The following is a 15,804-nucleotide window of genomic DNA, read 5'->3' on the forward strand; positions in this document are numbered from 1 at the left end:
AGTTCCGACTCGATGGCACCTAACAACAACAACAAGAAGCCTGGTGTGGTGTTGTAGGACAAGCGCTGGACTATTAACTGAAAGATCAGTGATTCAAACCTACCAGCCGCTCTTAAGTTTATTATACAGGGTCACTATGAGTCAGAACTGACTTGAAGTCACTTAACAACAACAAAGTACTTTGTGGAGAGACATGAGGCTTTCTGCTCCCATAAAGATTTATAGTCTTGGAAACCCTACCTAGGGTCATTATGAATCGGAATTGACTCGATGGCAGTGATGGATCATTTTTATGTCTCCAATGGCTTCCTGGTTGAGGATTTTACATATAACTTTGCCAAGTTATTTTAAGAAGGATATGGATTTGTTTCTTTAGTCATTTCCATAGCTGCTCCCCGACTGCCCATCAAAATGAAAATATGGGTGGAGACTGACATTTGCTGAATTTGAGTGTTTATGATAAAACTGTGGAGAATAAGAGAGGCTTTGGCTCTAAGATCCTGTATATATACTTCCTACTGTCAAGTCCTTTGAGGATAATGCAACTTTTATTTTGATTAGTGAGATACTTTATAGTGTATGGAGGAAGGAGCTATGAATCTTTTAAAATATTTTTAACATCCAAGAGTTTATTCCTCCTTTCTCTAAATGGGACAAAGAAGGACAGTGTGGTCCTTGAGTGATGAATTTTGCGAATACATCCTTAGAAATTCTTTCATTTGCAGTCCTGGATTGCCTTATGAAATTGTTACAACATCCTATATCAGCCATTCATGAACCCACTTTCTTCTTTTTAATAACATCCTGTGGAAATTAAATTAGTAATTTCCTTGAATTTTAGAGTTGTGAATTAGTATTCTATGAGTGTGTAAGTATAGGCAAAGAATACTATGTCTTGCTCCTTTGCAGAAACATCGTTTTACTGACACCTTAGTCCACAAGATATATAATTGGTTAGCAATCTACTCCATGCCGTATGCTCCTAATTATCTAGATTCAATAGTGAATACATGCTGACTTCCAAGGATTTGTTGAAGCAAATATCTAGACTATGACTAATTAGAGAGCTCTTTAATACTTTCAATATTAGAATATCACATTAGTCTCAACTCTACAGGGTATAAATTTGTCATGTAGCTCTTCTGCTAAGTGGCATTTGCTGATAGAGGAATGTATTAATAGTGTTTATAAAGAGAAAAAGATTTAAAGTTAGATCACTTTGGGGTCAAATCTTGTCTGCCATAGATCAGCTATGTGATTTTGGGCAAGTTAATTAAGCCTCAGGGGCCCCAGTAAAATAGAGAAGAATAATATTACTCAACTAAAAGAGGTTGCTATAAAGATGAACTAAATTCATGCCTATAAAACAATCTAATACATTGTTTACCATATTGTAGACACTAAAAAGACTATTATTTTTACTTCTTTTACTGTTATCATCACATGTGTTGGACCCAACTCTGTCATCTCTCTGAGGCATCTTGCCATCTTGACCATAATGCTTCTCTGTTATAATGAATCAGAACATGGCTACCATCCATTTAACTGGGAAAGCAGGGCAAGGATTACATGGGGCATTTCTGTCCAGTGTTCTACAATTTTCTCTTTCAAACTATGTAAGAGCAATTTTCACTTGTCAAGGAACTAAAAAATTATGAGCTACATGATGACGGAATTGGTTTGTTCAACTACTTAATATTACCCAGACAATGATGTGAATGTTTTTATATAAACTGCAAGGTCAGCAGTTAGAGTCGACCAATTGCTCCATGGGAGAAAAATGAGGCTTTCTGCGCCCATAAAGATTTACAGCCTCATAAACGGAGTCCTGGTGTGGCGCTGTGGGTTAATGCGCTAGATTGCACAGTCAGTTTGAACTGCAAGATTGGTGGTTCAAGCTCACCTGTCGCTCCTTGGAAACCCTTTAGAGGGTCGCTATGGGTCGGAACTGACTCGACGGCACTTAACAACAACAACAACAAAACTCTGTACAGAGTCTGCATGAGTCAGAACCCACTCAACGGTGCCCAATTGCAGCAGTACCATGGACTCTTGAATGGGGACTAAATTTGCTAGGCCAGATGTTGTTCTAAGCTCCCAATGTGTGGTACAAAATAGTCCCTAAATCTGTTAATTATGAATCTACCCTAAAGACTCAGTTAACTTTTGGGCTTTTCCAAATGTTTTTCATCCGTAATGTCACACCACCTCACTACTTAGATTTGTACTTCTGTCAGACTGAACAACACAGTTCACTTCTGCTGCAGTCTCATACTCAGCTTTTTGGGATGACTACTTCAAGATTTCCTTATCTGGTTACATACCAATTAATTAGTTTGGATGCTATCTAACATTGGTCTTCAGCATTTGACTGAAACAGTGCTTACCACCAACAATAATGAAGAGAATGGAATAAATCTACTGGTCACATTAGTAAAATCCCCAATGCCTCTAAGATATTCTGTTCTTGGATAGAATTTTAAGTGACATCACAAAACCATCAAAGAGTCATGAATAGTAAGTTTAAAAGTGTGGTTCTGAGAATGTTTCTAATTAAATGTTTATTGAAAAAGAGTATGTTACATATAAAAGTTTACACTTTTACAGGACTTGTACCGACTCATAGCGACCTTATCTACAACAGATGGAAACACTGCCCAGTCCTGGGCCAACCTCACAACCGTTGCTATGCTTGAGCCCATTGATCCTGCCACTTTGCCAATACATCTCACTAATGGTCTTCCTCTTTTTCTCTGACCCTCCACCTTGCCAAACATGATATCCTTCTCCAGAAACTGGTTCCTCCTGACAATATGTTCAAAGTATGAGAGACGATGTCTGGCCATCCTGGCTTCCAAGGAGCACTCTGGCTATACTTCATCCAACACAGATCTACTTGTTCTTTTGGCAGTCCATAGTACTTTCACCATTCTCCTCCAACACCGTAACTCAAATGCATCAACTCTTCTACAGTCTTTCTTATTCACTGTCTATCTCTCTCATGCATATGAGATTATTGAAAATACTATGGCTTGAGTCAGGCGCACCTTAGTCATCAAACTGACATCTTTATTCTTCAACCCTTTAAAAATGTCTTATGCAGCAGATTTTCTTAATGCAATAATGTTGTTTGATTTCTTGGCTGCTGCTTCCATGGCTGATACGTGCAAAAAGAAGTCTTTGACAATTTCAGTCTTTTCTCCATTGATAAGAATGTTGTTTATTGATCCAGTGGTGAGGATTTTTGTTGTCTTTACATTGAGATGAAATCCATACCGAAAGGCTGTGGTCTTTGATCTTCAACTGGTTATCCTGGCTTCTAAGGAGCATTCTGGCTGTACTTCTTTCAACCAGATTCATTTGTTCTTTTGGCAGTCCATGAAGCTTTTAATATTCTCCTTCAACAACATAACTCAAATGCATCTATTCTTCAGTGGTCTTCCTTATTCATTGTCCAAATTTCATATACATGTCAGGTTATTAGAAATATTATGGCTTGGGTCAGGCACACCTTAGTCCTCAAACTGGTATCTTTGCTCTTGAACATTTTAAAGAGGTCTTTTGCATCCGATTTACCTAATGCAATATGTTGTTTGATTTCTTTACTGCTTTTTCCATGAGTGTTGATGGTTGATCTGAGCAAAATGGAGTCTGTGACAACTTGTCTCCATTTATCTTTATTTTATCTATTGGTCCAGTGGTGAGGATTTCTGTTTTCTTTACATTGAAGTGCAACCCATACTGAAGGCTGTGAACTTTGATTTTCATCAGCATTTTAAGTTCTCATTGTTTTCAACAAGCAAGGTTGTATCATCTGCATATCGCAATTTGTTGATAAGTCTTTTCTCCAATCCTGATGCCAAATTCTACTTCATATAATACAGTTTCTCCAATTATGTGCTCAGAGTACATACTGAATTGTGTTGTTGTTATTAAGTGCTGCTGAGTCAGTTCCAACTCATAGCAACCCTGTACAGGGTTTCCAAGGAGTGACTAGTGAGCTTGAACCCCTGACCTTGCGAATCAAACTGACTTTGCAGTTCAGTTCATTAGTCACAGCAGTACAGATTGAATAAGCATGGTGAATGTGTACAACCCTGATGTACACCTTTCCTAATTTTAAACCATTCAGTGTTCCCTTGTTCTGTTCAAACAGCTGCCTCTTGGTCTATGTACAGGTTCCTCGTGAGCACAATTAAGTGTTCTGAATACTCATACTTTGCAATGTTGTCCATAGCTTGTCATGATCCATACAATCAAAAGTTTTTGTATAGTCAATAAAGCACAGGTAAATATCTTTATGGTATTCTCTGTTTTCTCTGACATCAGCAATAACATTCCTCGTTCCACATCCTTGTTGGAATCCAGCTTGAACCTCTGGCAGTTCTCTGTCATTGAACTGTTGCAGCAATTTTTGAATGATTTTTAGCAAAATTCTACTTGCATTCGATATGAATGATATTGTTCAATGGTCTCCACATTCTGTTGGTCACCTCTCTTTGGAATGGGCACAAATACAGATCACTTCCAATCAGTTAGCCAGGTGAGTGTGTTCCTCCAGTGGTACATCAGTTTGTTGAAATATTTCAATTTGTAGTCCATCAATTTCTGAAGCCTTTCTCTTTGCCAATGTCTTCAGTGCACCTTGGGCTTCTTTTATTGTTGGCTCTTGATCATATGCTACCTCTTGAAATGATTGAACATTGACCATTCCTTTTTGGTACAGTGACTGTAATCTTTCTATCTCATTTTGATGAATTAGTATTGATGCATCATTCAACATTTGGCCATAGAATCCTTCAATATTACAAGTCAGGGCTTGAATTTTTTTGTCAGTTTTTTCAGTTTGAGAAATGCTGAGCATATCCTTCACTTTTGGTGTTCTAGCTTCAGGTCTTTATCAAATTTCTTTATAATTTGACTTTGTCTTCTACAACTGTCCTTTCAAGTTTTCTTTTCAGTTCATTTACCTCATTTCTTCCATTTTTCTCTAGCATCTGTATGCTGGAGAGCAAGTTTCAGTGTCTCTTCTGCCATCCATTTTTGTCTTTTCCTTCTTTCTTTTCTTTTTAATGATTTTTGCTTTCTTCCTGCATGATGTTCTTGATGTCATCCCACAACTCTTCTGGTCTTCAGTCATTCATGTTTAATTAATCAAATCTGTTCTTGTGATGATCTCTAAATTCAGGTGGGATATGTTCTAGGTCATGTTTTGACTCTCATGGACTTGTTTAATTTTCTTTAGCTTCAGCCTGAACTTGCATACCAGCAATTGATAGTCTGTTCCATAGTCTTCTCCCAACCTTGTATTGATTGATGATAAAAAAGGTATTTACAATGAAGACATCACTGATCTTGCAAAATTCTATTATGTGATCACCAGCATCTTTTCTATCACCAATTCCATATTTTCCAACGACTGATCCTTCCTTTTTGTTTCCAACCTTTGCATTCCAATTACCAGTAATTATAAATTCATTTGATTGCATGTTTGACTAATTTAAGACTGAAAAAATTGATAGAATTCTTCAATTTCATTATCACTTGCTTTAGTGATTGGTGCATAATTTGAATAATACTGGTCTTCCTTGTCGGCATATGGATATTATCCTATCACAGACAGCATTGTGCTTTAAGATAGATTTTGAAATATTCATTAAAAAAAAATGTTTTTTATTGTGAATCAGGTGATAGTTTACATGGGAGAGCATCAGATTTACAGTCATCCTATCGTATTTCGTTTCATTGCAATGGTTACAGTCCCCTCCATGCATGATCATTCAACAGCATTTGCTTACAATCCTTCTGTTGTTGTTGTTGTTTTTTTTTTTTTTGGATGTACACCGAAGCACTCAGGAATATATAACCATTCAAACAACCAAAGAGTGTACCCTGACAGCCTGCCTCCTGGCCGCCAGCACACAGCTGTTCTTCCTCCTTGAGTCTAGAGTCCCCAGCCACTCTGTCTCTGCCTTCATCTCTGGCATCACTGCTTCTCTGGATAGGGTCCTGCACTCTGCTCTTCTCCCTTGATGGCCCCAGGGTCCTCTGCTCCTGGAATGCAAGATCAACCACTCCCCTCCTTTTGTTACAAAACATCTACTTTACATTTGCAACATTCACAATCCTGATAGCAATTAATCACTATTGAACCACAAGAATCTTATCCCAATCTCCTTTCACCAGTCCTATCTAGACAGGTTGGAAACCACTCAGTGGAGATTCTATTTTCCCCCATACCATCTGAAACTAAGCTCCCTCCTGAAAACTTGTAAGCCAGTCACTTTGTGCCTTTTTGCCCCCCACACCCCCACCCATTTTGGGTATCTAATATCTAAGTTGTCCATCCCTGTCAAAACTGTGTGCAGAGAGGATGGGAACAATCCACACTGTAAAGATTTGTTCCCTCTTTTGAAGTACTATATCCATAAGTATAGGTTAAGTTCATCAAATTGTAGCAGATTACATTTTTTCCCTTTTCTTTATTCCTCTAGTCAAGTTCTGATCATCCAGCCAAAATGTTCTTTTTGATGATGGATGTGACACCATTCTTCAATTTTTCATTCTTGGCATAGTAAACCGTGTGATTTTCAGATTAAAAATGGCCCATACCAGTTCATTTCAACTCACTAATGCCTAGGATATCCATGCTTGTGCACTCAATTTCATTTTTGACAACTTCCAATTTTTCTAAATTCATTTTTGTACAGTCTATGTTCCTATTATTAATGGATGTTTACAGCAGTTATGGTGTTGGAGGAGACTATTGAAAGTGCCATGGGCTGCCAAAAGATCCAACAGATCTGTGTTGGAAGAAGTACAGCCAGAGTGCTCCTTGGAGGCCAGGATTGCCAAACTTCGTCTCTCATACTTCGGACATATTGTCAGGAAGGACCAGTTGCTGGAGAAGGATGTTATGTTTGGTAAGGTGGAGGGTCAGAGAAAAAGAGGAAGACCCTCAGCGAGATGGATTGGCCAAGTGGTAGCATCAATGGGCTCAAGCATAGCAAAGATGGTGAGGTTGGCCCAGGATCAGGCAGTGTTTCATTCTGCTGTGCATAAGGTCGTTATGAGTCGGTACCAACTTGATGGCACCTAACAACAACAACACAGCAGTTTCTCTTAATTTTAAATTGTGCCGATCAGCAAGTGAAGGTTCCAAAAACTAACTCCATGTTATCACTGTCAACTCTACTTTGAGGAGGCAGTTCTTCTCCAGTGTGCCTTCCAGTCTGAAGGGCTTATTTTCTGGTACTATATCTGTCAGTATTCTGGTGCTGTTTATCATGTTTTAATATTCCATATTCTTGTGCTGACAGTGTCCTACTGCTGTTCATAAAGTTTTCAGTGACCAAATATTTGGAAATAGACTGTCTCTCCTTCTTCCTATTCTGTTTTAGTCCAGAAGCTCAGCTGAAACCTGTCTACCATGGATGACCCAGCTGGTATCAAAAACGTTGATGGCATAGCTTCTTGCATAACAGCAACATGTAAGCCACCATAGTATGCAAACTGACAGTTGAGTGAAAGTAGTCAATCACAATAGGACACAAATTGTATGATACCACCATTGTAAAAACTCAAGAAAAGGTTTTTATGCTAAAATTATTCTTTTATAGTTACCAGGGAAAAGTGGGAAAGGAGAGTAATTCACTGGCCAAAGGGTAGACACATGTTAGCTCTGGTGATGGGGAGGGTGACATACAAGAAAATGGAGGTTGGCAGAAGAAAGATGAAGATAGGTGAAGACACAGGAGGTATACAAGGGTTTAAGGGGATAGAGATAAATACTGTTATGTATACAACCCTGGAACAACAGAGTTCTGTGGGTAGATACATTGTAAGTTATACAGGCTGAATAGTTATGGGAAGGACAGTGGGTACATATACCCACAGATACATAAGTGTTTGAAGGAGGATATTAGTACATGGGTATTTCCCTTTGCTAAAAATACACCTGTGAATCATACAGGGAGAAAAATGATGAAAACGTCTTAGATATTATCAAACATCTTAAGGTAATGAGTTCCTGGTCCTGAGAACTCAGGGCCATAGCCTCAGGGGTCACTATGGTCCACTGGCATAACAAGACAATGTTCTACATGCTATTTTGGTAAGTTGCATCTGGGATCTTAAAAGCTCATAAGCAGTAATCTAAGGTGCTAATATTGGTCTCTCCATGTGTGAAAGAAAGAAGAGTGATGAAAATTGAAGATGCTTGGAATAAATTAATCCAATGGACCAACAGAACAGGTGAACATCAGTTACCATGACTCTGAGACCAGAGGAACTGGATGGTGCCTAGCTACCAGTACCAGAGTGGTAGAGGAACAAATCTCAAATTAAAAAAACAAAACCAAAAAACCAGACCAGGATTACTGGTCAGAAAGTCTGAAGAACCTGAGACTATGACCTTTGACCATTTTTCTGGCCTGGAAGGGTTAACCTAAGTGGCCCAGTTTTTAGCCAAGTAATAGATAGGTCTATGGGATGATAACAACATTACTAAGACAGGCTCACAATGAAATGGTCAATCATTCAAAATCAAAAGGGCAACATTTACCTAAGGACAAAGTTAAGAAGGGATGAGAAGGAGGGTGCAATGGAATCAGGAGCTACAGGGAAGAAGTGGGATAACAGTTGTTGCCAGGAAGGGACTGCAATCATTGAGACAAAAAAAAGTGTACAATTGGACAATGTAAAACTTATGATCTGCTTTGTAAACCTTCACTCAATGTACAATAACAAGTTAACATAAAAAGGAACTGGGCATGAGTGCTAAATAAATGTAATTCCACTTTCAAGAGATTAATCTTCTTTGTGAATGGACTATATATTCTTGTATAAATTGTCAGAGCCAATGTTTTTAGATTCTCTGAACACTGTTAACCATGTATTCATTATATGCTTGATGTAACATCAAAAGTGGTCAATAAATTAAGAACAGTCTTAATCAGTCTTCTGCAGATCTGGAACATTTAATTATTTTAATTATTCTCATTAATTTTCAATAATAGAAATTCACTTTTCAGATTGCCAAGTAATCAGACCCCCAAAAAAGTGCTTTCGAAGGGAACTCTTTCAATGGACACATTCTACAATTCAGGCTTCATACCTGCTGTGGTTAATTTAAAAAATACCAAATTTCAAGATTATGGAAACAGTTCAGTCTCACAGGAGTCATGAAAATGTTACAAATGAGAAAGCAAAATATTAGAAAGTGTTTATTTCCATCATAGTGGGAGAATTACAAGCAATGATTTGAAAATCTTAGGTCTGCATCTTGCAGTTAAAAATATCAGCAGAAATGCAATAGTATTAAAACATCTTGGCTATCAATATAGTAATACTTAATTTAAAAATATTGATTATCTCAAACATTTTAAATATACAGTAAGAATTTTCATATGCTGATGAAAAGGAGAGAGAGAGATGACTTCTGAATTTCAACTATGCTAATAATAAAAAGTTTTTTAACTCTTAAAGGAAATGTAGAATGAGATATAAAAAGAGTCAAGAGGAGTAAGACGCAAGTTTTTAGAGCCATTAAAAATGCTATCATTATGTTTTTGCAAATTTTGAACTGTTATCTGTTTGTCTTATGATGTATTCATAATTTATTAAAATTCAGTGAACACTTTACTATTACTAAACCACTAATATTTTAGTTCTACTAACTCAGACGTTATTCTTAACATCAATTTAAATGGAAATGCGATGGATACTTATGCATAGTCATTTCTAATTGGTATTCCTCTGTTTACATCAGATGACCTTTAAACATTTCCTTACATAATGAATATCTAACTGCACCAATCAGTTAACCAATGAGCTTTCATCTATGGTCACTGATTTCTCTCAAAGTTCTTTCTTATTAATATGTATTATGTGGACAATTCTTCCTTTTAGTTCAATTTTTCTCTTGTTCTATCTCCAATAAGGAAAGGAAGAGGGCAGGAAGAATGTAAACAACAAGAAGATTGGCAAGAAGTAGAGGATAGCAATGAAGCTCTGCTTCAGGTTATAGAAATCTCCAGGGCTATTCGGCTTTTTTACAGAAACAGGTATCATAATCAGAAATGGATCTGTGCCTTTTAATTATTTTCCCCAGGTTGTGACTTAAAGGAAGGCTGAGAGCCTGAGAAAGTTTGATCAATTTCTAATTTTTGTCTTTCTTCACCACTCAAAGTTTTATGATGTCAATTAATACAATTAAATTTGATGAGATCAAAAGTACAAAGTTCCAGTCATCACTGAGTCATAATTAATAATTGATTTAAAAACTGATAACATGAAACATTGATGATATTTAGGTGGGTTATATAGCTCAGGGTAAACTTAAAGAAATTTTTTAAAAATAAAAATTTTAGATGGTGTACATTGGAATCAGGCAGGCCACATGTAAGCATGGACCACAGGTTGGATGTCCAGGCAATGGTTGAGGGTGTGGTGTACCTTGACAAACTATGAGGGTGGGTCATAGTCTGATAAGCAGAGATGAGAATGGGATTCTTCTACCAATTCTAACTGAGTTTTTGTTATCTGTGGTCTTTCAGCTCTACTATTCCATTAGTGAAATATTTTACTTTGGGAACATGATGAGTAAAAGAGACATCAGTCAGTGGACCCTGGCATCAAATCACTATCACTCTTGCTATGAGGAAAACATTTTCCCAAATAAGTGATTTATAAGTAAATTTTTGGAAACAATTTGTTAGAAATTACCTATACAGCTTACTTTACAAATATATGCAATTGTTTTTGCGTTAAAAACAAAACAAAAAAACACTACATTTTCTTGAAAAGTAAACTTTAAAAATTATTTTTAGGGTTTTCTGAACACTGCAATGAATTCTTATTCTGTGTTGAAAACGTTTTTTAAAAGGCTTCATGGCTACCTTATGAAATCACAATAAAAACACTTAAAATTTTTGTATTAACCTTTGCTGCTGCAGTGAAAGATAGTGTTTTTCTAATTAAAATTGTCAATAAGAAATTATTTTCTTACCTTGTCAGAAGGTTTGAATGGATTCCCTTGTCCACTAATTCCACCACTGATACTAAATCCAAGGCCAGGATTCTTTTCTATTCTCACACAAAACTATGTAAAAAACACACAAAAAGGTAGTCAAATATCTGAAACAAGGCTAATTATCTTCAAACAGCTGCATCTCAGTAAAATAAATACACAATCCCCTTGTGAGTTTTTACGGTGAGTCCATGTTGACTTGTTACATAAAAAAGAATATAAACATTGACAAATGTTTAGTGTTTCTATGATGGTGGTGGTGATGCGCTGTGGAGTTGGTTCTGACTCATAGCGACCCTGTGCAAAGTTTCTGAGGCTGTAAATCTTTATGGGAGCAGAAAGCCTCTTCTTTCTCCCATGGAACCACTGGTAGTTTTAAAATGCTGACTGTCAGGTTAGCAGCCCCACTCATAACCACTATGCTACCAGAGCTCCTTAGATATTAATTATTATTGGAAGTAGCTTGAAACTAACTGACCAAGCAAACAATACTCAGTACTTATTACCAGGTAGACTAAATTTTGGTTAAGCTTTTTAAATTTTTTATTGTGAGTTGAGTGAAGGTTTACAAAGCAAATCATCAGTTTTACATTCTGCCAATCATATACTTTGCTTCATAATGGTGATTGCAATTCCTTCCACGTACCATCAGTTAGCAGTGTCTACCTGTATTTCCTTTAACTCTTGCACTCCTCCCTATGTCTCCTATGACATTCATCTTTTTTCTGCCAACCTTAGTTAACAGTTTAAAATTTTTTTTATAAACACTTAAAAATTTATTCATTATTTTAGCTATTATTTATCATGAATGCATATGTATTTAGACCAATTAGAAAGAACTATATGAATAAGTAAAAGAAAATTTCAAATATGGTGTGAGGGTAAATGGCTATTTTAATAGTTGTCCCTGATTTCTAGGAGAGTACCACAATTTATCTCCATAATTATATTGTTTATAAATAGCAGGTTTTTCATTTTGAGGAAGGGGAGAACTTCTGGCCGTATCTTGATGGTGAGAAATAATGAAAGGATGAATTAGTCAGTATAATAGAGTTCTGAATTTGGCTGCAGCTTCTAGAGAGGGAGTTATGGGTCTTAGGAGAGGAGACATTGTGAAAAAGTCTAGTTTTAAAGAAAAAAGTCAAGAATATGGTTGCAAATCAGCCTGGACAAGGGGTAGGGGAAACAATGTGAAAGAATTTGTTTGTAATAGGGAATGGCCAATACATTTTTTTAGGACTGTGAGAGCTGGTATTCTAGAGTTCTGTGTTTTATTACACTCCAATACTACAAATCTTAAAGTATGTTGTTGTTGTGAAGTGCCATTGAGTGAATTCCGACCCATAGTGACCCTGTATAGGGTTTTTTAGGAGCAGCTGGTGAGCTTGAACTGCTGACTTCGCAGTTCAAACTGACTTTGCAGTCTGGTGCCTTAACCCACAGCACCACAAAATATGTAAAACACCCGAATTCTTGATAAGCCCGAGCTAGGGATAAGTGTGTAAACTGTGGTGACAATACTAGTTTTTCATGAAAAGTGGAACAGGGTGACTCCAGATGATTGCAAGACTTCTGATACACAAGCAGCACACACTTTGATTGTAAAGCTTTTCATACTTGATATTTAAAGCTTTTAAATATAGGCAACTACTTGAATTAGGTGACCTAAGTATTATGAGAAGTTAGCAGGCAAATATTAGTAGTTAAGAAAAAAAAAAAAAATGCACTAGCATATATCTTGTATTTATAGAAACATATATGGGAAAACTTCTTTAAAATGCTTGACAACATTTGCTTTATTAAGTAGCTTAATGTTTTCCCAGCTATCTTGCTTAGCTTATTAATTTGCTTATAAGAAAATTAAATGTCCCAAATATTACCTATATTTTAATTTTCAAGGTACCTGCTCCTAACCTAACAATCATATATTGTGAGTCATTGGAACCTGCATTAATTAGGTTGGCTGTTTAATAGGACTATCTTTAATTCACTGTTATATTTCATGTTAGTAAATATAATGCTTAATTTACATAGCTCATTTACAACAAAAGGGTATTAAAAAACTCTCAACTAATGTGACTTTTATAGTATAGCAATTAATGAATAATTTCTGAATTATGGCTAGATACAATTACCATAAGTACTTACTCCTATTTTTATTATAGATATATTCAGTTACAACTTTCCTTATAATTGAGCCATGTTTGTCCAAATTTGTTATTATTACATGGTAAAAACTATAGTTCTTTATTTATATGGCTTACAATCCACTGATATAACCACATTACAGCTTGATGTAGCCGGACGGGACAGTTTCATTTTATTCAATACAATACTTTACTTGATAGTCATTTTTGTTATTATTAATAGAAAATTAGAAGAATGTTTAACCAATATAATAAAGATATTTTATCTTTTTTCCCCCTACATATCTGTGTTTCCAGTTAAATTATTTAAAATTTGGGTTGAATCTTCCTATGTGAAAATTTTATATTGCACAGTGTAGTATGTAAAGTATTTGCATATTAATATGTAAAAGGTATATATACCTCTAGCTTTTCCCAGACCACCATACAACCAAAAGGAAATAAAGTCAACAGATTTCAGTTGCAAACTGAATTTCAGAGAATAGTTTCCTGTGATTCTCTTTTAAGGTAGCAACTGTGTCTATTTTATATTATTGTCACTCTGAAAAACACTTAAAATCTAAGGAAAACAAATTTCATATGTGCCAAGTGTATGAAGAACTGCTTCAATATATTTTTAATAACAAAGATGACACTGGTTTTATAAAAGTGACAAAGACCTATAAATTCTGATTTGAAGCCAGACTGCTCTTGGGCATGGTATGGCATGGCTAATAGGTTGTACGGTGACTGATGGGTCTCATAAAGCATATCAGAGAGTACTCATCTCTCATATAAAGAACTTCACCTGCTTGTTAAGGTCCTGGTGATGCTGTAGAATAAGCACTAGATAGTTAAGTGCAAGGTTGGCAGTTCAAACTCAGCAGGTGTACTGTGGGAGAAAGATGAGGCTTTCTTCTCCTGTAAAGATGACCAACCCTAGAAACCCTACACAAAGTTGCTGTGAGTTAGAATTGATGCAATACCAGTGGATTTGGTTTTTGTGGTTGGGTTAAGTAGCCCAAAGGAACCATAAAATCAGAGGAGAGAATACCTCAAAGCCAAAGAGCAGACTAAATTAAACTAGAGTGGATTAACTAAAAGGAAATGTAACGTTCTCCCAAAAGGTCAGGTCTAGGAGATAGCTGAATTGCTTATCTAATGAGAATTGGTGCTTTAATTTTCTTTCAAGAGGCTGGTTTCAAAAAATGAAATTTCTAACTGGTTATAAGCCAAAAATCTAGATGCCAACTTTTCAGAGTTGTTTCTTTCAGAGTCTCTTTTTGAGTTTACTTAATTCTTCTGTGGCGTGGCACTGTAGGATAAGCACCAGACTACAAGGTTGGTTTGAACCACAAGATTGGAGTTTCAAACAAACCATTCACTCTTTGGTAAACCCTATACAGGAGCGCCGTGAGTTGGAACCAACTTGATAGCACTTAACAACAATACTCCTGTGGTGGTGGTGGTTGTGTGTGGTGAAGTGGGTTCGACTCATATTGATCCTGTATAGAGCTTCTGAGGCTGTTAATCTTTATGGGAGGTGAAAGTTTCATCTTTCTCTCATGCAGCGGCTGGTATATTTGAATTGCTGACCTTGAGGTTAACTGCCCAACTTGTAACTTACTACATACACTACCAGAACTCCTTACTTGATACTTCTAATATGTGTTAATATTGTTCTAATTAAAAGGCCTTCATGAAAAAAAAAAAAAAAAAGCAGTGTTATGTAGCAATGAGGCTCTTGAGGTCATAACCTGTAGAAGATAGCATTGTGACATGGTCCTGCACAGTGGCAAGAACAAAAGAATGGCTATGTGTATGTGTGTGTGAGAATGTGTGAGAAAATACGTAGGAGCAAAATTGTTTTAGGGAGTAGTATTACAAGAAAATACTTGGTGATGCTGTAATGAAGTGATTGATCATGGCATGTTCTAGAGACTTTCCTCTTTCCTAGAAGTATGTATGACAGTAAGCTAAAAAGGATTGATATAAAATCATGTGTTGTTAGGTGTCACCAAGTCGGTTCCAACTCATAGCAACTCTATGCATAACAAAAAGAAGCACTGTCTGGTTCTGCAGCTTCCTCACAATTATTATGTTTGAGCTCATTGTTGCTGCTACTGTGTCAATCCATTTCATTGGGTGTCTCCCTCTTTTTCATCGATCCTCCACTTTTTCAAACATGATGTCTTTCTTCAGGGACTGGTCCCTTCTGACAGCCTTCCAAAGAATAAGAGATAAGTTTCGCCATCCTCACTTCTGTTTATCCGGGAATGTTTTTATTATTCCATAGTATTGAATTGACAGCTTTGCTGGGTCGATGATTCTTGGTTGTCAGTTTTTTTTCTTTCAGGGTTTTATATATGTCTCCCCATTGCCTTCTTGCCTGCATGGTTTCTGCTGAGAGATCAGACCTTAATCTGATTTGCTTGCCTTTGTAAATAACACTTATCTTTTCCTTAGCTGCTTTCAGGATTCTCTAGTCTTTGATTTTGGAGAGCTTGATTATGATATGTCTAGGTAATTTTCTTTTGGGGTCTATCCTTCTATCCTTACTGGGGTTCATTCAGTTTCTTGAATGCTTATCGTTTTGTTTTTCAGGATGTTAGGGAAATTTTCCTTCAGAAGATCTTCAACTATCTCCTC

General features: G+C 36.4%; 1 protein-coding gene across 1 annotated transcript in view; it reads right to left on the reverse strand.

Annotated features, from left to right (window-relative positions):
- LRRC7 (leucine rich repeat containing 7) overlaps window positions 1-15,804 on the reverse strand; it is a 688,741-nt gene that overhangs the window by 45,870 nt on the left and 627,067 nt on the right. Inside the window, exon 24 of the mRNA XM_006862417.1 lies at window positions 11,009-11,101. Within this exon, the coding sequence (XP_006862479.1) occupies window positions 11,009-11,101 (93 nt within the window). The remainder of the gene's footprint in view (window positions 1-11,008; window positions 11,102-15,804) is intronic.

Source organism: Chrysochloris asiatica, unplaced genomic scaffold, assembly GCF_000296735.1.
Source record: "Chrysochloris asiatica unplaced genomic scaffold, ChrAsi1.0 scaffold00048, whole genome shotgun sequence".
Lineage (NCBI taxonomy): Eukaryota > Metazoa > Chordata > Mammalia > Afrosoricida > Chrysochloridae > Chrysochloris > Chrysochloris asiatica.